A 22,381-nucleotide genomic window follows, 5' to 3' on the forward strand; every position below is an offset into this window, starting at 1 on the left:
AGTGTTTTTAGGGAACGGGAGCTGGAGGAGGCAGAGGGGAGGACGCCTTGAAGGCCAGGGAGAGTGTCTGGACTTAGTTCTGCGTGGGGTGAGGTCCTAAGGGCTTCTGAGCCCAGAAGCAGCAGGAGCACCTCGTCACAGTCCAGCAAGGGCAAGTGAGGGGACCACAGGAGGGTTGAGACCTCGATTCAATAAAGTGCAGGATAACAACACAGGTGTGACGTGGGAAAAGTCCAAAAGAAGACATATTTCCACATAATCCAAGACTTTTCCATTGGATATGAAGAAATCATAGTTTAAAATCCCTGCCAATTTTGAATATTTTGAAATTTTGGCATATGTATCAGGTAGGTGTAAAATAAAAATTTCTAAAAGGAAATGGTTACTATTTTGAAATTTTAGTTTAAAAGGAGCAGCATTTTCTTATTTTAATTTGTTGATCAAAAGCAAGAATTAACCAAAAAGACTGAAATTTATGGAAATTTCAATTTTCTAAATTGAGACAGAATACTGCATTGTACGTTCTAAGTGTGTAGGCTCTAGATCCAGACTGAGTTTTAACCTTGGTTCTGCCATTTCCTAGCTGGCTGATCTTAAACAGTTTTATTTCAACTTTCTCTGCCTTGGTTTTCTCATCTTTAAAATGGGAATATAAGACTGCATATCTCACGGGGTTGTAATTTAATGAGGTTAAACAGAGTCTGGCACATTAGTTGTTATTATTCATTTCTAGCTATATACATTTATATTACGTGTTAGCTATGATTATACATTTTAATGTGTAATCATTTTACAGATAAGTATGTTTTAAAGAATCAAAATTCGAATATGGTAAAATTAACTAAGGAAAGCTAGCAATAAATAACAGATATTATATCTTTAAATGTGGAAAAGAATGTTCAAAGGGTAAGAACATATTATTTCAATCTGAGCCTCTTACTATTCTCTTCCAAGATATATCCATCCTGAAATCTATCAGGACTTGATTTATAAAAATGTCTACATCTTTAGCCAGACATACAAAAGAAACAGATGCCCAAATAAGTCCTATCAAATTTACTGATCATTCAAATTCTATTAGAAAAAGGCCATTAGTTTAAAAAGATTCCTAGGGTATTCTTATTTCAAAGCAACAGAACAAAATCCCAGTAGAGCTAAGTCTTTATCAAGCTCTTGCATTCTGCTGAAATCAAAACTGCTTTTCACTAAGGCTTACAGCTTTTACTAATGAAAACACAACTTTGGGGACAACACAGAACAGATCAAAATTCCACGATAAAAAAGCTTTAAGTCTTACCGCGTGGCCAGGGCGAGCCTTGAGGTTGCCCAAAAGGTTTTCCTTTTGGGATATAACTTGGTTTGGATAAATATCTGACTTTTCCAGGTCGATTTATTGGAAAATCGTGACCATGCCGATTCTCTCTAAAGTAGAAATGACATATTATATTCCTAGAATTTCATTTCAGTGATATAGTATTTCAAAAAGCCCAAATTCTAGTTCAGATGAATACATTCACTATTCTGTACCTCAGTGATATATTTTGTGTATAACAGTTCTCAACAAATTATTCTTCATATCTCGTACCTCAAACTTCATTAATTTTTTTCAAAGAAAACTATTTTTTGTTCTCCATTCATTTCAAGTTCTCTATGTATTTAGTAGTTATTTATGTATTAAGACCTTACTTTATTCTAGAAAAGATCCACAGGGCATTTGGTATGTTGAGTATACCTCAAGCCACACACACACACACACACACACACACACACACACACACACACACAGAGTGATCTGCGTCAGGTTTGTGTTGGGTAGCATCTCCTTTAGGCTCTTAAATTATGTGATTATGTTTATAATCGTAATCATTTATTTTTCAAAGGTGGTAATTTTTAACAACAAAGTACTGCCAATTGTTGTTCACAGTCATCAATGAACATAATTTGTGTGTGTATCTGCCATGTATTAGAAACTTTACACATGAGTACTTTTCTTTAGCATTCTATGTTCAATTCCTGACTAATGAGCTAATATCCAAACCTACTACAGGTCACTAATTTAAGAAGAAATATATAACAGTATCTACAACTGAATCGGCGATAACTGGGTGGGGTCGGAAGAGACAGCGCAGGAAGAAGCAGTCAGCTGGTGGGGACTGTTTCTCTAAGAGTGAAGCCAAGTGGCCACACAGGGAGACCAGTTAGGAGGCAAATTACAAAAGGAAATGTTGACAAAAACTATAGAAAGAAGGAAATAAGATTGAATGCATAGCAAAACTGTATTAGGTATATTTAAGTGCTTTGTTACATCTTAGAGATTTAACACAATTGGTAATTCTATAAAACTTACAAAGACCTCATAATTAGGGGCCTTTTTCCTTCACTTTTTAATTATAATTCTGAGCAAGGAAGATGCAAATACACTGAACTTGGGTCACAAAGGCGCTACATTTCTTCTTATCACATCTGACATTATATCTTGCCAGCCAAATGACATGCCAAACTTTGTCTTACCCTCGTGGAGAAAGGGAGCGTTGCCGTCTGGAAATCTGAGCAGTTCTACATTTTTTCGGCAATGCTTTCTGTGCGGTTGCTGGTAGCTGTACTGACTCAGACAACAGTTCATTCATCAGACTGTATGCCTGTGAGATTCGTCGACTATAGTGGTCAGAGAGTAGCAACCTTCAGAGAAAGAATTAAACATTTAACAAGAGTCACTTTCAGTTCATCTTTCTGGAAAGCACACAGTGTTTGAAGACCATCTACCATTTGTTTTTTTCAGTGCTTTTCAAATGCACTTCAAATGTGTATCAAATTTCAGATGTCTGAAAACCATTAGGCAGTATTATTAAAGATACCTGTAGTTATGGCCTTTGGGATATTTTCAAAGTACGTATCTGATTCATAGAGGGAAGGGAATAGCAGAAATAAAAGTCATAAAAATTGAATGGTGTATGTAAATATTCGAAAGCAAATTCCTAAATAGGCTAGTGGAGTCTAATTATTTTCCTTGCAGTTATCTCCCATAATTGATAAAAAGGGCTACTGTGAAAACTAGAATTCTTTATGTATTATCTATGCCTCAGGTGAGCAAGCTAGAGAGAAGGCTCAAGGGTACAGCCACCAAACTCACCTGTCTTTTTCTTGCTTCATCTTTTGTCTCAGCCTAATTTCCCTGGAAGTCATGTAAAACTGCACAAGAAATATCCAGTTAGTTCATTACTGTTCAGTACAAATAATTAAACCATATGATCCGTGGAAATATGAAATTTTCACCAATCAATTTAAGAGGGAGTTAAAACATAATTTTGTTATTTAGGAAATAGTGCAAAATACTATCATATTTGATGAAGCTTCTGACCCCAGCACAAAACATAAAAATGTTACATGCTGCTTTAATTAAATAAAATCCAGGTACATTTTAAGGGTGGAGACACCTATACTTCATACTCAATCTTGTGATTAATCTCACCAAGAGCTCGGTTAATAAAGCAGAAATGAGCCAGACATTTAAAACCATCGTTTTCATGTTTTAAAATGTTTACCAGAAACCTACTGCAGTGAGTTCACTGTGACTTGTAAACTCTTCAAAACTTACACACCATGAGGCCAACTGGGAAGTGCCAGCTCTGTACATCTTACTTCAGAACATTAAGAGTTACTGTCGAGTCACTAATGAGTTTGTCTTTTCACACAAACTGTGTATATAAAAATGTACACACCGAAGTGAATTCACTCAAGATCCTATATAGTAGTAACAAATCAAAGGTCTTAGTGATTTCTGACAGAAATTCAAATGAAATTTGTAATTACATTAACCCCTAATTCCATACCTTTACGGAAATAGAAGCTGAAAATAGAGAAATAATGTCTGCAATCTTGAAGGATATGTCACAAAGTCTACAAACCAAAGTCCTGATTCCCTCAGAGTTAATGTATTCTAAATTTAGACACAATTCTAACCATCCTGGGTATCTGCGTAGCTGACAGGAAGTGTGACATAAGAACTGCCCCCACCCCATGGGGTAGAGGAACACACACATATACACATGCAATTTAAGATTCTGGTCATGTACCTTGGTAGCGCTGAAGGCCACTACCATGTCCCCAGAGCTATTGACAAAATGTTACATTGACATCAACATGCTCTCTAGATACAAGTAAGTAAATTACACACTTTAAATAACAGTTCGCCTACTTTCGTACCATTTGGTGCTTAAATGTGACAACTTTATCTGGAAAATTCACTTATAGAATGTGTTCCCCTAATGATGCTGAAAAAAAGGGAGTACTATATATGTTATTTTAGAAAGTAAAAGATAAAGTGTAATTTAAGTGTAACCTAAATGTGATTTTCATAGTAATGTGATTATCAAAGTAACACTGCTTTGTTGCACCTCTGAAGAAATATTTCTGACCTAGAATGATAATGTCCATTGCCAGGACTCAGGAAATAAATGTTGACAGTTTAAAGGGCAACGGAAACATACATATACACACAGATGGGGGGGCGGGGGCAGGGAAGGGGAGGGAGAGCAAGAGAAGGAAAGAGAGAGAGAGAGATGCTATTGTTCTGTTGGTACGTGACTGGACCACAACTTTTAAAATTTTTTTTATAGATTTATGGATAGAAAATTGATTTTTAAAATGACATTGAAACACATAGAGTTGTTCAGCTGCCACTGACTCTCACTGAAAATTAAGGGATCACCTCCAACTGGCCACCCAGTCACTCAAACTTTTCATTTGTTTAAAATGCTAGGGCCATAATTAGCCAGGGGGAGAAAATACTTTAGTTCAATAGAACACGCTTTGTACAATATCCTGCTAAGTTTTGTTACGGTAATTTCTGAACTTTTTCTAATTTAAGTAAAATGCTGACTTTTCTGTCAAATAAAAAAATGCATCCAGAATCATGTTAATCCTTATCTTGAATATCTGCCAGGAAGAAAACTACACATACTCTGTAATAGTTTCACTATCCTCGATATTACAGACTTACTGGATTGTTCCTGGGGCAGAAAGGGTCATGTTCTTGATCTCTCTTTTCTGCCAGCTGATTTAAGTACTCTGCCATTCTTTCTTTTCGTTTTCTTTTCATCCAGACTTGAATTTCTCTTCTCTCTTTCTCAGTTCTTTGAGGACATCTACCAGAAGAATGCTGAATTCTGAGAAATTTAATAGGCAAGATACTTGATTTTAAATTTGTTAGTTGTATCACAACTAAATACCATTTATTTGGAAAGATTTTGCCCCTTCTTTAAAAAGTAGTATACACTTATGATCTCTAGTCAACTTGCTCCAATCCGTGCCCTGAAATCCATTGAAAGTGATCTCAGAAAGGCCACCAATGACCTCTTCAGTCTTCATCCTACTGGACTTCTCTGTAACACTTGATACAATCGGCTTTTCGTTTCTGCTTGAAACTTCTACCTGGGTCTTTCTCTAACTCTCAAAACACTATGCAGCCTCCTACACTGGCTTCTTTCTTCTGTGCTCCCCACTTCAATATTAATGTCTTGAAAGGTTCTGCTTGGGACTTTTCACCTGTAACCTATTCCTGGACTATCTCAATCACTTCCAAAACTTATAGAGATGACCTCTAAACCACTGCCATCCTGGATGCAGCCTTACGTTCATGCCCACGCCATGCTTCCTAAGGACAGGCCCAAGTTAGTGATTGGGCATGGAAGAATGCCGTGGCTGGCCCATCCCTGCAAGATAAGACGCCTCTGATGGGTGCCGTTGGCTTGATGTCTCACCACTGACTCACCTGAAACCTCCCTAGAACTACTGTACTATACCGTAAGATTCTACTCACTCAACCCTCTTCCCTTAGCAGGGAGGGGTCAGATCTGCGGTGTGGTCTGATGTGTCTCCCCACTTGTGGCTTTTTCCTTTTCCCCTCACCGCTTTCTCCCAGTTAATCTCATATGGCATCTAATCCCATCTTGGCCTCTGCTTCCCAGAGGATAAGAACTAACACAACTGGTATTGAGATTGGTCCAAGCAAACAAGTGGTGTGAGGACAGAATCATCACCCTCTGGTACAAAGAGGACACCATTCTAAATGGAAGATGGGTCACAGAAACAAACGATGTGTTTGACACTGAAAACCTGCCCGCCTTCTGGGAGTCTGGACTCGGTGTGTGCCAGGAAGAGGGTGCCTACCTGACTAGCCCCCAGTAAAACCTCAGCACTGAGTCTCTACAAGCTTCCCTGGTGTACAACATTTTACTTGTTTGTCACAATCTGTTGCTGAAGAAATTAAGTGTGTCCCGTGTGACTCCACGGGGAGCGGATTCTTGGAAGCGTATGCCCGGTTCCCCTGGAATCTATAACATGTACCTATTCCCTCTGTTGATTTTGCTTTCAATTCTTGTGCCGTAATAAGCTATAGTCATGAGTAATTCTGAGAGTCTTCCTAGTAAATCACTGAACCTGAGGTGATCCTGGGGACCCCAACACAGGGTCAGATCCACACTGGCACTGCTGACAGCTGCCTCCACTTCCTCTAGCTCCTCCCCTCCCCTCCCACAGGTGTTTCTCCAAATCTCTTGCTCAACTAAATCTCATTTTGAACCAATGTCACCATAATAAAAATAATAAACAAACAAACAAATAAAAATCGCGTTTTGGCATCTGCTTCTGAGAGGATCTAAAACTAACGTACCAATAAGTGTTAGCAACTGAATATTCTGCTGGCACCTTATATCTAAAACTATATTTTCTATCATACTAAAAAAAAATCATCAGCTCTGTCATCCAAGAAGAGAATCATTCTCACTTTCTCCTGAGTCTCCAGGTTTACTCATGCTTGTTACCCCTACTCTCCATTCTGAGCCAACTCACGTCTAGACTACTGAAGTAGTAAGACCTGTAAATAACTATCATTTTTAGTTTAAAGCCCTTTGCCGACCTCCCTACAGCCTGTATATAAGGTACCTCGGAGTGCCTTTGGTCCCCAAATGCGACCAGCACACCCATCTGGACCCTCTCCCCTTCCAATGTATAAACTCCAGTCACATCTAACTCCCTGCCCTCCCTGACCATCACACCTTTGCATATTATATTCTTGCCTAGAATACACTTTCTTCTAGTTTTAAGCCACATGAATTTCCATTGATCCTGTGAAATGAAGCTCAAATACCGTAACTGGTAAACCTGTCTTCTTTGACTGACTTTTCTGCGAAGCTCCGACAGAACACTAATATAATTTGGTCTTAGGTCATACTCTTTTTATAGTTCTATCTCCATTCAAGAGTAGAAACCATATTTTACTTTTATGCCAATTCTTGAATTTTAATACATTATTGATGACATTATGACACGATCATTAACTTAAAAAAGAAGGCAAATTCCTATATTTGTAATTGAAAGTAACTAAAAGTTTTACAAGGAAGTTATTGTTTACATGGTTTTGATACGCAGTCGTAATATAGCAGATAATTCCACTAATTAAATAGAAATTGAGGTTTTTGGGTACACTGTTTCCTGATAACAGCCTTGTAATTTCAATTATAATACACTGCGTTTCCATCAAGGTAGTCAGTGGAACTGAACTAGGAAACAGAAGAAGAGCTGCTAATTGTAATGTTGACTATCTTTTATAAACAAGCCAAGAGGTATATGTATTTCAAGGAGGCAGTGGTAGGAGAGCCAGCCTTTACTCTATCAGGAACCAGTTCTTGGCCCAGAAAAGGTTGCAAGAAAAAACATTTTAACCTAATGTTTCATGGAAAGAGCATTTAAAATGTATTCCTAGGGTTAATATTTAGGATAAAGTACAATGAATTAATTACTTCTAAGAAGAAACAGGATTCAATTTACATTGTACTTAAGAGTAATAACACCTTGGGAATACTCACACAATACAGAAGTGCTGAATAAGTTAAATAAATCAGTCTATATTCTGTTGGGGGAGAGGGGAGAATGACACATAAACATCACAAAATGTATTTATGGATCACTTCTCAGCCTTTTGGCTAAGATCAAGTGTAGTACAAACAGCATGAAGAAAAAAAATCTATTCTAAGCTTCAAATTTGTTTCATAAAAATCACATTAAAATATGGCCAATTTTGAATACTCTTGAACTATAAACATTTTACATGGATAAAAAATTTATTATTCAGTGATTACCTGGAGATTCTCCTAGCTTGTTGTTCTGTTAAGCCCAGCTCTTCACTGGAAACTCCATCTTTTGTTATAAGATCATCAATAATGTCTGCAATATCAGTCAATCCAGTCATCTGGAGTGGATCTACTGAAACACTTCAAATGCAATTTGAGAAATATAAGTCAGTATCTATAACTTACTTACATTAAGCAAAATTAAATATGTAAAACTATGCCAAGAGCATAAATAAACACAAAAATGATAAACATATAACTACTATTCCTTCTATTTCTTTAATTTCAGTAATCCTAAGTGGAAAAACCTAATTATCAATAATTGCTGATTTTGTATGTGCTCTTTAAAAAGCAACATAAGGCTCAGGAGACAACTTCTGCCTGTCTTGACTGCTAAAATTTAATTCATATGCAATAAAAGAAAATGTAGCCATGTTGTCTGTGGTATTCTAACTACCTGTGCTAAAACAGTAAGGGATGTAACAATCTTCAGTTTCTTAAAACATCCCATTCCCAATAAGGATGAATTATATTCCTTTAATCTATGAAAAAATGTAATGTAGAAGTTCATACACATCTGAATAACAAAATTTCCAGAACACATAATTTATACTCAACTTTAAGTAAAATTGTGAATTAATTCTTCAGATATTTACCTCTCAAATAACTCATCACTGTTATTCACACCTTGAAAAAAAGAAATATTAGTAAGAAAAGTTTTAGGTCAGTTATTTTTTTCTTCTTTCAATTATTAACCTGACTTAGAAATTATATAACCAGAAATTAAAATATTTTTAAACCTCCGAATTAGTTTAAAGATATATGTACAGCATATTTATCCTTCTCTTGAATACGCTATTTGGTAGTGAATATTGTCCACATTTAAGATTATGACTTTTCTATCCAGAGTACTCTGAATAATACACTTTAAGAGGTACAATCTTTCTTTGCTTAGTATAGTTTAGAATACTGGCGTGCAATTTACTGAAACGATCACAAAAAAACCCCCCCAAAACCTGGTGATCTAAAAGTAATGCATTTGGAAAAACATCTAAATTTAAATCCAAGAAGCCTTTACTTGGAAAAATATGACCCAAAAAATAATTTTTAAAACTTGTCCAATATTAACTGTAAATCCTTAAAGCAAAACATTTAATCTAACTCAATTCTCTTTATGTTTAACCCTTAAAGAGAACTGAGTTAACATAGGGAAAAGTGTTCTGATAGCTCTTCTCAAAAGTTTTCTTAAGATTTTCTTATACTAAGATAAATCCACTCAGCTCCTAAGACTTATATGTCCACATGTTTTTAATATTAAATAATTTTGCTTTCTTAAGTACATGTTTTAACTTATTAATCCTCAAACCAAGGATTTTACATTATCTTTGTTCTCAGAGTGTGGGCATTTGAGTTCTTAATAGCAATTAATTAAGTTTAACTATTAAGAAAAGCCTCAACTATCGAAAGAAAAAAATAATGGTGTAAGTACAGATTAATCAATATAAAAGTAATGACTACTAAGAAATGAAACTGATTCCTTTCATCAAAAGGCAGAAAAGTGTTATATCCAAATAGCTTTAAAATAGTTATAGATCAAAATTCTACCCTTACTTCATTTTCAAACCATTTTTGAAATTCTTCCTGGACTGCCTTCACAATTTACTAAATACAATAGATCAGCCTCATTCTTTGATAACCACGACTTTTTTTTTTTTCCCAAATTTTAAATAGTAACATCCTGATCATCTACTTTATTTATCAGAAATATCTTTGAATAACTTATGGCTGTCACCAAAAATTAAACGTATCCTCAGTGAATAAATTATTTGCTACTATTAAGAACACTCAGAAAATGTGCTAAGAACACATGAAAGTCAATTTCAAAAGAGGAAATCTAAGCTATTTCTGAGCACCAGAAGTAAGGGAATGACTGTACATCTTTCCAAGAGGCCAACTCTGAAGAAGAAAACATCCATCAGGGCATCTGAATTCTACACTTTAAAAGAATTTGACTTTTTAAAAAATTACAACCAAACATTGAAATAACATTTTAATTTATCCATCTTTATACGTTATGACATTTATTAACATTTTTTCCCCTTGCATCCTAACTTAAGCTGTAACAATCCTAAATGAATCACCTCCTTAACCTTGTGCTTTCAGTTTCTTTTCCCTACTACTTTCTTTTCTTCTACCCTGAAATACTGGTTTGTATTTATCCCTATCTTGAAATGATCTTTGGCTTCATTTCCCTTATCTCATTTTTCTACTTCCTTTTGCTGTCAGAATTCTTAAGTATTCTATACATACAGTTTCTTGAGCCTGTCTTTGTCACCGACCTACCTTCTACTCTTGATTTGACACTGAGTGTCCACTGTTGATGTCACACTTCCTGATGGCTGGTGAAACTAGTATTAGCCACTCTTTCTTGAAAATCCTTTCACCAGAGTCTGTTCATCCATTTCCCTCACTGGTGAGGATCCCCTTGCTCTCTTCTCTAATGGGTGACATTTCACAGGCTGGTTCCTTGATATTTGCCCTTTTCCCATCTTTTTTGCAGAGAACAGATGAACTCTCTAAATCTTAACTATATAATTAGATAAAAGGCTCTTACATCTGTTTTTCAAGCCTAAACCTCTCATCGAACTCCACTTTCTTGTCAAAAACTGGGTCCTAAATATGTCCACTTTTATACCCCAGTGTCACCTTAAACTGTTACATTTAGTCTTAAGGAACTCCAGAGTCTGACATCATATCCTTGCTCCTACAGTGTGATAACACTGCACAGCCATTCATCATCTCCTTCTCCTCTCTTATCCACTCAGTCAGCACCATCAGCGCCCTATTCAGAATGTCTCTGTATATTGTTTCCCTTCCCATGACACTGACCAAGTCCTCATTGTTTCAGAGGTCAGATGAATTTGACAGCTCACTATCTGATCCATGCCTCCATTCTAGTTTTCCTCAACACATTTTACTTCTCTGCTCAGAATTCTCCAATGATATCCAGGTATAAAATGGAGTTTAAACCTCTCAGATACAATTACACCCTCTATAACTTCTTTAACCTCATTTGTCAATTCTTCCCCATAAGAGGAAAGAGGAAAGCCACCACTGACCAAGAACCTACAGGAATGAAGCAGATTCTCTGCTAGATGTTTCATATACAATACTCAATCTTCACAACAACTCTGAAATGGAAATGGTTATTCCCATATGATGATAACTAAAATGCAAATGGAATTAAGAGGAAAAGGAACTAAGGGGAAAAAGAACTAAGAGGAAAAAATCCCAAGATTTAATAAGAGCTTTTATTTAAATGATGGCAATGCCATTTAAAAATAGCATTCTTTACTGCTTATATTACTTTAATAATGGTAATAAAACATTGTAAACAGTAAAATCATCATTATTGACCATTGATATCTAGGGGAAAAAAGATTTCAAAACCTCTGTCAATGGTTCAACTGTTGTATTTAGTATGCTCTATTATTCATATGCCAAAATGTATTCATTAGGGCTGCAGAGTCCATTTTTAATTGCCAGCTCTAAATGAACTGGAATGAAAAGTGGCACTAAAGTTTCTAAGTCTTAACACTCTCGACTGTGAAAGGGGGATATTAATGGCATCGCCCTCACAGTCAGGCTTGCACCAGGGTCAGTGCACATAAGGCAGCAATGTCTGGCACATTGTAGAAGCTCAATAAATAATAGCCATTATTTGTTTTCAAGTTAAAACTCAAGGTTCTCATAATTGGCAGAATTTGAATTTCTCAATTTTTGCAAAAATCAAATAGTAATTCCAGTTATATATTTAACATTGACACGTTATACAGGTATGATACTTGCTGGCAGTATATGAAGGTGACACGACAACATAGTTCTTCACATGAACGGTGCAATTTTTAAGTTCCCTTTGTCTGAAATTTATAAATATTGCAAAATGGCTTCACAAATCTGTCATAACTATATTCCCAGTAAACATTACTCAGTACCGAGTATATTGTTACAATATGTCTCTCAGTCTATTGGAAAATATAAGAATGTAAACAAAAACAGTGACGAACAATACCAGGAAAAGTTGTATTCTGGTCACTGGAAAGGCTGACAGCTGAATCGGCCGAAGGAAACACACAGGTTTTCTGACTAGAAAGAGTTTCTGTCACTGAAAATTCAGCTTCTACAGTCTGTTCTTTGTCACTTTGATCTTCCTTATTCATTTGAGTCAGGAAATGGACTGATCCAGAGTCTACGTTACAATTAAAAAAGTAGAGGAAAAAAATCACATGGAAAAGATATAAAACTTAGCTAACACTTCCACATGGCAACAAATACATTAGAAGTTTGCGAAGTATTATTCTGATAGCTCTCTACTGTATAATGAAAAAATTTAATATGGTATTTACAATTTACACTCTCCCATAGTAAAAAACTATTAAAGTTATTATCCACTTCAGAAAACATGTCAGATTAAGTTAAAGTGGACAGTCCTCTTCCTCTTTATAAAAACACAGAAGAAATGCTAAATTTAAAATAAAAACGAACAAAGCCCTGTAAATAAAGAAATCCCCTGGTGCTAGGAAAGAAAAAGGAATTCAAAGCTGGGCAATTAACGGGCAATGATGCTGGGATAGTACACAGAAGAACAGGAGATGTGGCTTCTGCAGACTGCACTGAGGGGAACTGAGCTACCCTTCATATGGCCTAGAGTGTTGAAGGATAGCTTTGTCCTTAAAATGGGGCTAAGAAAAACGCTGTCCTGAAGAAGAAGCAAAGAGGTTTTCTCTCTGGATGGATGGAAGAAAAATAAAAGTCAACTCTGAGAAATCAAAATCCATCTTGCCACAAGCAGGTGTGGGATCTGAATTTACGCTATGTAGCACAGCAATTCCAAACCAAGAAATGTAAATAAAAACTTGCCCTAAAATTTTCTACTTCGGTGACAGCAAGAAGCAAATGTAAAACCACTCCGAAGACAAACATACACAACTCAGAAGAACCCCCTTAAGATAAAAAATTACAAACAACACAAAAAAATAAACAACCATGAAATTAAGTATGCAGATCCAACAGTTGAGAAGATGCACAAATAAAATAATATGAAAGGGCATAAAATATTACTAGAATCATTAAATAGACAAAAGGCAGCATAGAAAACACAATAAAGAAACAGAAGAGCATATCCAAAGAACAGATATATTTGAAAAAACAAACAACTTCTAGTCACCAAAATTAAAATTCTAAAACAAAGACGACACAGGAAAAGAAGGAATTAGTAGACTAAAAAATGGATCTGAGGAAATCACCCAAAGTACATAAAAAGATAGAAATTAAGAAGTGGTTATGAGACATAACTGGTTGAGAAGATCCCAATACTTCTAACAGGTGTTTTAGAAAACAGAAAAGAATGAGGAGGAAGCAATATTCCAAAATTCTTAATGTTAAACCAGAAAATTAAAGAATCATTCCTACCCCCATAAGAAAAGGAAATAAATACCTAGAAACCTGCATCAAAAATGTAAAATAAGCCAAAATTAAAACTTTAAAAGAAATCAGAGATAAAAGAACAGCAACTGGATAGCACATAGGTAGTATAAACTCAGCAATTAGAAATGTCAGCAGATAATGGAATATCTTTAAAATGCTAAGGGAAAATAAGCACCAACCTAGAATTTTGTACTCTGCTATAAACCAACACTCCTAAATTGTAGTAAAATTAAAGCTATTTTCAAAGACTGAAAGAATTTACTACTCATAGATGCTACTTAAAAGAATAAAGGAAGGAAGAAGGAAACAATCCTTAAAGAATGGATGCAAGCAGCAATTGTGGGCAATGATAAGAGGGACAGAAAATGCCAGAGGGTATTTCAGGCAATAAGGGTAAAATTTATTTCATGAAACTTGGGTTTTGGTTTTATATATTGTTTACATTTTTACATTATTTAAATTACAATTTTTTAAAAAAGCAATTGAGAGCAAAGAAAATGGCAAACATGCTGATAAATTCAAATAACTATTGAATAAATAGAAGGTTTAAGAACAGGAAGAATAAATAGGAGGTTTAAGAACAAGGTAGAACTAAAATATTAGAAAACAATATCGGAGAAGATGGGAGAGCACATCAATGTCACATTAACAAATAACAGCGAAACAAACTCATAGATACAGAGAATAAACTGATGGTTGCCAGATGGGAAGAGGGTTGGGGGGCTGGATGAAAAAGGTGAAGAGATTAAGATGTACAAATTGGCAGTTACAAAACAGTCATGGGAACGTAACAAGATAGGGAATGTATTCAATAACATTGTCATAAATATGTATGGTGTCAGGGGGGTACTAGACTTCTCTGGGTGTTACTTTGGAAGTTATATAAATGTCTAACCGCAATGCTGTACATCTGAAATTAACATAATATGAAAGGTCAACTGTAATGAAAAAAGTTTTTTTTTTAATTTAAAAGAAGCTCTAAAGTCATTCTATTGTTCAGGAGATAATTATATTTACCTTAAATTTTAACTCAACTATAAAAATTGAAAATTTAAGAATAATCACTAAGAGGTTAAAAATAGAATGTATAATTTCTGAATCAATAGAGGGGAAGAGAGAAAATGTAGAAAACTCAATCAAATAGAAAGGACAAAAAGAAAAAAGCATAGTAAACAGTAAGCACAAAATAAGATTATAGAAATAAGCACAAATACATTAGTGATCACAATGAATGGAAACTGATTATACTTGATTAAAACACAAACTGTCTATTTAAAAAAATGAAATTTGTTATATGCTGGACACAACTACAACATAACCACTCAGCTTGAAACAAAAGGGATGTCTTACCAAAGGGGAGGGGGATGGGAGGAGGAAGGAGGGGTAAAAGAGGTCAAGTATGTGGTGACAGAAAGAAATCTAACTTTGGGAGGTGAACGAATATATATATGCCTTACTGTTAAAATGTACAGCTGAAACTTATTGGATTTCATTAACCATAAAAAATTAAAAAATAATAAATAAGTAAATAAGAGATATCTTACTGATGGGAAATACAGGGGACAGAGGAGCATGTTAAGTAACATCATAGAGACTCAACTGGCAAAATCCAGTCTCTGAGAAACATTTCAGAACAAACATCCATGTTTCTTCAACAAATAAATTGCAAGGGGAAAAAAAGGTGAGATAGCGGAAGAACCCAGAAGTTAAAGGAGACTTATAACCCATCAAGCAATTGCCATGAATAGATCTTACTTGGATTCCAACTAGAAAAAAAAACCTACTTTTTAAAGTGAGACAACTGGCAATATTTGAACACTGATATATGACAATATCAAGATTTTTAAGGGGAGTGAAAAGGGAAAGGGATTAAGAAGTACAAACTGGTAGTTACAAAATAGTCATGGGGACATATAGAAAAGGAATATTGTCAATAATATTGTAATAACTATTACGGTGTCAGATGGGTATTAGTTTTATATGTGTGATCGCTTTGTAAGTTGTATAAATGTCTAATCACTATGTTGTACACCTGACACTAATATTGCATGCCATATGTAATTAAAAAATAAAAATTAAAAACAAAAATTTTTAAATAAGGAGCAACAATGTTATTATGTCTGTTTTTAAAAAGAGGTCTTATCCTTTAAATATCTATATAAAATATGTATGGATAAAATAATGTACTGTCTGGAATTTGCTTCAAAATAATCCAGGAAAGGTGGGAAGTGTGGGTGGGTATATGCATAAATCAAGATTGGCCATGAGTTGATAACTATTAAAGTTGGTTGTTGGGTACATGAAGGTTAATTATACTATGCTGTCTTCTATTGCAATATGTTTGACATTTTCCATAAGTTTTTAAAAAATAAAATGTATCAAAAAATATACCAGGTAAAACAAAGTAGAAATGGAAATATTAGACAAAACTGACTTTGAGTCTAAAAGCATTATTGGGGATAGAGTGTCATTATTTAATGATAAAAGGGACAAAATTCAACAAAAAAATATCATGAACTATATTCATTTTATAACATAGCCTCAACTATATAAAGCAACACTTAACAAAATTACAAGGAAAAATAAACAATTCCATAATCACTGGCAATTTTTATGCACTTATTGAGAAATGAATAGCTCAAGCAGACCAAAAAAAAAAAAAAATTAAAGAATACCGAAAATCTAGACAATATAATTTAGAAGTGTATGCGTGTGCTCACACACACCCACGTGTGCCTATACTATACAGGTGACCCCTAACTAATGAGGTTATGGGCACTGACTCCCATGCAGTCAAAAATCTACATATAACTTTTAACTCCCCCAAAATTTAGCTGTCCCTTGGTATTGCTGTCCCTTGGTATTGCAGGGGATTGGTTCCAGGACCTCCCATAGATATCAAAATCCGTAGATGCTCAAGTCCTCCCTAAAATAGAGTAGATCAATACATAAAGTTCACCCTCTGAAACTGTAAACTTCCAACCATGGATCAAAAGTACAGGAATTTATTGAAAAAAATCTGCATATATGTGAACTCACAGTTCACACCTGTGTCGTTAAGGGTCAACTATATTATCTATACATCTATATCTATAGATGTAGGTATATCCCACATACACCAACAGAAAGTGCTTATTCTTTTCAAATAAACACAGGACATTTACAAAAACTGACTACATACACTAGGCCACAAAGGATATATTAACAAATACCTAAGAATTGATGTTATTGAATACTGATCTAATCAGAATACAATGAAAATGGAAATTAACAAAAAATATAACCTAAACCCCATAATATTTGGAAGCTAAAAAAAAGCCCTTTTATAAGCAAGGAAGAACTCTTAATACAAATTACAAACTATTTATATCTGAACAGTGCCAAAAGATAGTATATATCAACACTTTGTCTAGGTCCTTGCAGGAATATGTTCAGCCTCAAATGTGTATATTAGAAAAAGAATGAAGTTAGGAAAAATCCAACCAGTCTCCAAAAGCAGAAAAAATAATAAAGCTAAAAATAGTAATTTATGAAAAGAAAATCAAGACAATAGGGAATCAACACCAAAGCCTGGTTTTTTTGAACACATTAACTGCTGACAAGACTGAATGAGAGAGAGAATGCAGATATAAACAACTACAGATACAGTAGAAATTTTAAAAAATAACTACCCTAATTTCATCCTTTCAAAAAAAATACAAAAACTTAAAACTTCAACACTGCCCGCCCACTTAACCAGAACCTCAAATTCCAGCACAGCTGATGACCCCAGACAAATAGCAACTTAGCACAAAGCTCTGTGTATTCCCCAGCTGTGTGTGGCTGGTAGCGTGGAGTCACAAAAACTAATGTGCAGCCCACACTGCTCCACTCTGGTATAAAAGCCAGAAGAGGCAACACCATGGGTTTCACAGAAAAAAAAAGGCCTGAGGTGAGACATAGGCTTCTCAGGAAAAAATGGCCTGAGGTGGGAGCCAATCACATTATCACAAAAATAATCCCAGTCTAAAAATTGAGGGTGGGATACTGATGGCTTCAACTCACATATAACAACTATCTGTATTTCCAGCATTCCCAAAAGGCAATGCTTATTCTTTTAAAGCAAGGCTTCAGATCTACCCCTCCCCTCCCCCCGCCCCTCGCAATGCCCCACAGACCTTCTTTGGGAATGCTAATGGTTTTTGAAGCCAATGTTTTTTCAGATTCAGGGCCAGGAGACAATTCAATGTGATCCACAGGTTCAAACTGTAGAAAAACACACAGGAAAATAACAAATTTTGTAGTCTGATAATTTCAAAATATTATAAACAGTTTTATGTAGGTTTTAAACATTTGCATTAATGCAACAAAAGAAATAGGATTAAATCCAATGAGTTAAATGGTGGGGATCAATGAAGAGGAGGATATTTTACTTATTTGTAGCTAAACTGATTTAAACTTTTAAGAGGCTCAGGAATATATCATATAATTTTAGAATGGGGAGCAATATTAACTACCATCTATACAAAACCTTTTATTTTAAAGAGAGAACAAGGCCCAGAGAAATTCAGTGACTTTGTTAGTGGCATCTGAACCCAGCACTTCAAGGCTCCTAGTTAGTGCTCGTCCAGCATACCCCGCTGCCTCCTCCAGGCATACAGCTGTTTTTTTAAGTAAAACGGGCAAGTCAGTATCTTTGTATTTATGTGTGCATTATAATAGGAAGAGAACACCTTAAACCAATATGCCAAACCTTCGTTTAAATTAATATTTCCTTCGAAGTAGTCACCTTGGGAGACTAAATACTTAGTATCGTTGCATAACAGTAGTTCTACCTCATTTTTTCAGTGTAGTTCCACATATATTTAATCTTAACTTTTTAATATGTGTTAAATGTTTGGATTAAAGAAATTAAATACTAGAAAAAAGAAATTAAATACTTATGGAGTTTGATCAACCATTTTTAGAACTCTTCCTTGAAAATGTCTTTGAAGTTTGTGCTACAATTAATAACTTCTGGTGATAAGCGTTTATTATATAAATGTGATTTTATTAGTCAGAATCTACAAATGAGAGAGCAAAGATAGTCATTAAAAAAACATTTATCAAACGCCTGCCGTGTACCAAGCAAAAGACAGTCTCTACCCTCCAATATTAAAAGGCCAGGGCCAAAAGGGGAATTTTCAGAAACTTCAAAATCCATGTGTATGACGCTCCGCCACCCCCCATTCAGTAGAGCTAGTCTGTATATTTGGAAAAGGCATCCCAAGTGATCAGGACATGCACAGCTGTCCTTCTATCTAATGGACCCAGAACTATAGAAATTCCTTCTTGAAACTTCTCCTTTGGCTTGCTTTCTCCTGAGACTCTTATGACCTTAGATTATTCCTTCTCAGGCTTTGTTGCTGAATGCTCATCATTAAAAGTCAGTGCACCCAGAATTCTGTACTTGATCCTCCTTTTTTCCTCACTCAATGTGCTCTCTGGGTGAGTGTCCCTACTATTGTAATTTGAACTTCCTCCCGACTGATGACTCCAAAATCTGTACCATTAACCCAGATCTTGCTCCTGGGGTCTGGAAGCATATGTCCAACTGCCTACTAATCTCATAGCATCTCAAATTTAACATAACCTGGACAGAAAGCACTGTGCTTTCCTCTTCCCAAAACACACACACTTCCTCTTCCCTAGTTTAGAAAATGACACCATTCATCCAGGCTGGAAGTGTGGACACTGTTGTGAATCTCTATATTCTTCTCACCTTCCCACAGCCAGTTAACCTGAGTTCAGCTACATCCTTCCCTCCATCTCCAATGCTAAAGTTCAGGTTATTATTAAGTCTTGGCTTGGTAGTCAGTGGATTGCAAATACCAATCAGTAGACCTCATATAGAGCTAGCTACATAAGAATAATTTATGAAGCTGTTAATAGTACATATTCCTGGTCTCCACCCCAGACCTACTTAAAATCAGAAGGTCACGGGTAGGGGGCCCATAAGTTTGCCTTTCTGACAGGTTTCTAAGATGATTCTAATGAGCAGCCAGTTCAGAACCACTGTGGTCCAATTGACCTTCCTGCTCTCCACCATACCCTCTGTACTCTACCCTTTGCACTGCTGACAGGGTATCTGATCATAACATTTCATTGCTTAAAATTCTTCAGTTGTTCTTCATTTTCTGCTTATAAGATAAAATCCTAAACTCTTGGCCGGTTCCCAAACAATACTTTCCATCCTTCCTTATCAAGCTCCTACCTGCTTCTTAAAGCTCAGTCCCAACAACTTCTACCTCCAGCTAATATTGATTCACTTCCCCAAACACTCTATGCCGTTTGACACCTTTCTGTTTTTGCTCACAATGTTTCATCAGCTCTTCCTTATCTACTGATGAATATCAATTCACTACCAGCTTAAGAGTCACCTCTACAAAGCCTTCTCTACAGGCACAGTTTCATTTACCTGTCTAGTCACAACAGGCCATGTGTGCCTGTGTGTCCTCGCCATATCCTGCTCACTTGTGTTTACTGGTGTATGTATATTTCTATCTTCTTTTATTAGATTCTAAGCTCCTTGAGAGTAAGGATGATGCCTTATTTATCTTTCTATTCCCAGAACTTAGCACAGGGCCTAGCATGTAGTAGAAGCTCAATAAATGTTTGTTGAAGAAATAAGAGATTCATGGACTCTGGTAAGAGTGACCGAGTCAGCACAAAGACTAGATTTAAGTGTAAGTAACACATCTGGCTTTCGATATGCTTAATATACAAGAACACAGGCATAAGGAGTTCCAAGGACAACTGTGACACTCTACATTCATTTGGAAATGACAGATCCAAATCAAGGTTAAAACAACAACAACAACAAAAAAACCAAGTAAATATCATAGTATTATTTAATAGTAAGTAGTTCTACTGCATATTTTTTCAGTGTAGTTCCACATATGTTTAATCTTAACTTTTTAATATGTGTGAGATGTTTGGATTAAAGAAACACTATAAACCTAATAAATGTATCTTTAAAATGTCAACATGCTAACAACCTGGAATATTTGGTAGTTATGTCAATAATGAAATTCTTATCATGTAGACCAATTTGTATTTCCCAATTTATAAGGCTTTAACACATTCAAAATATTTTTACTATTTTTTCTTTAATCTTTATTTTATATAAATTTTACTTCCTAAAAAAAAAAGATAGGATATTTGTGCACAATAATTAATTAATGCTGAGATTTCCTTTTATTTGTCTAACTACCAAGATACTAATAGAGATAAACATTAACCTCTTTATTATGAATACTTTTTAAACATACAGAAAACTTCTAAGGACTACTAAGCCATTGCATAAAATACTTTGAAGAAACTGAGAATTCCAAGTATAAGGACAACGATATTTGTAAAGTTACGAATAACTTGCTGAAGAAAATGATACTTGATTAGGAGCAGGGTTTGTTTAAAAACCACATTCTGGTTTTGTAATTCATGTATTTCTTTTCATGGTAGGAAGCATGGGTTTACTCCTTAAAAGCTTAAGGCAGTGATTCTCAACTGGGGGCAATTTTGCCCCCCCAGGGGACACTTGACAATGTCTGCAGACATTTTTTGATTATTACAGCTAGAGAGAATGCTGTTGACAGCTAGCGGGTAAAGACTAGGGGTGCTACCAAATGTCCCACAATACACAGGGCAGCCTCCTGCAACAAAGAATTACCAGGCTCCAATGTCAGTAATGCTGAGGTTGAGAAACTCTAGCATAAACCAAATTCTTATTATTTTGAAAAATCAAGTGTCCAAAATTATATAACACTATAAACCTAATAACTCAGCACCAAACAAACTAAAATAAAGACAGTCTACCTTATCATAATGTCGCTCTAGCATTCCACGTCTGGGGAAATCCTGCTCTATGTTTTCAGCAATGTTCTGTATTGCTAGCAGCTGTTCATCAATTTCCAGAAGCTTAGAGGTGAGATGCTCTAGGTGGCAAGCTGCAGAGCTCGGCGCAGCAGGACGAGCGGCGAAGACATCCTGCAGTGGTTCCTGCAGAAGGTCAGCTGGCAGCTGATAATCTTCTGCAGCATCTGACTCTGAGCTCTGTTCTTTGAATCGAAATTCTGGCTTTGGCATATCTAAATATCAATAAAGGTAATATCAAAATTGACTGTAATTAAAAGAGCGGTAGATGCTGATGATTTATTTTTTGAAGATCTTATTTTAAGTCAACATAACATTCCCTTTCAAATCAGTTTTAATTTAATATACTTAGAAATACTATTTTGGCTTCTTGACTTGAGATTTGTCTGTTGAGATAAGAATGCATATCTCTTACTATGACCACAAACCTCCATACACAAGGCAGTTTGAATATTACTTTTATCCTCTGCTACAAAAATACACTCCATCAAAAGCAACTTTAATATCTTAATGATTTTTTAAAACTTTACTTGAAAACCAACTAACAGGATACCTAAGTAGCCACAGGCATTTGGCTAGATGTAACCCTTATGACAACACTGTTAAGGTTGAGTCCCACAGAGATACAAGTGAGGATGAGATAATGTTAATCATCTTGCAAAAAGTCTCCAAGGTATTATTAAGTGACAGAAGTGGGATTGAAACCCAGGTCTGTTCTATTTGAATCTAAATACCATGCTCTTTTCACTTCCCAGGCTGAAAGCTAGATGTATGCTAGCTTCACACATCCTCCCTCCACTACCCACACACCTAGCAGAATTCTGTCATCATGTGACAGAAGAGAGGGCAATGGTTTCAAAATCTGAAATACTGGC

The 22,381-nt window shown here is 35.5% G+C and overlaps 1 protein-coding gene across 1 annotated transcript in view; it reads right to left on the bottom strand.

Annotated features, from left to right (window-relative positions):
* CPLANE1 (ciliogenesis and planar polarity effector 1) overlaps positions 1 to 22,381 on the bottom strand; it is a 91,817-nt gene that overhangs the window by 4,457 nt on the left and 64,979 nt on the right. Inside the window, 9 exon segments of the mRNA XM_015595319.2 lie at positions 1,298 to 1,422; positions 2,512 to 2,679; positions 3,131 to 3,189; positions 5,000 to 5,165; positions 8,139 to 8,270; positions 8,786 to 8,816; positions 12,202 to 12,378; positions 17,774 to 17,861; positions 21,450 to 21,721. Coding sequence (XP_015450805.1) covers positions 1,298 to 1,422; positions 2,512 to 2,679; positions 3,131 to 3,189; positions 5,000 to 5,165; positions 8,139 to 8,270; positions 8,786 to 8,816; positions 12,202 to 12,378; positions 17,774 to 17,861; positions 21,450 to 21,721 — 1,218 coding nt within the window.

Source organism: Pteropus alecto, unplaced genomic scaffold, assembly GCF_000325575.1.
Source record: "Pteropus alecto unplaced genomic scaffold, ASM32557v1 scaffold338, whole genome shotgun sequence".
NCBI classification, from domain to species: Eukaryota; Metazoa; Chordata; class Mammalia; order Chiroptera; family Pteropodidae; genus Pteropus; species Pteropus alecto.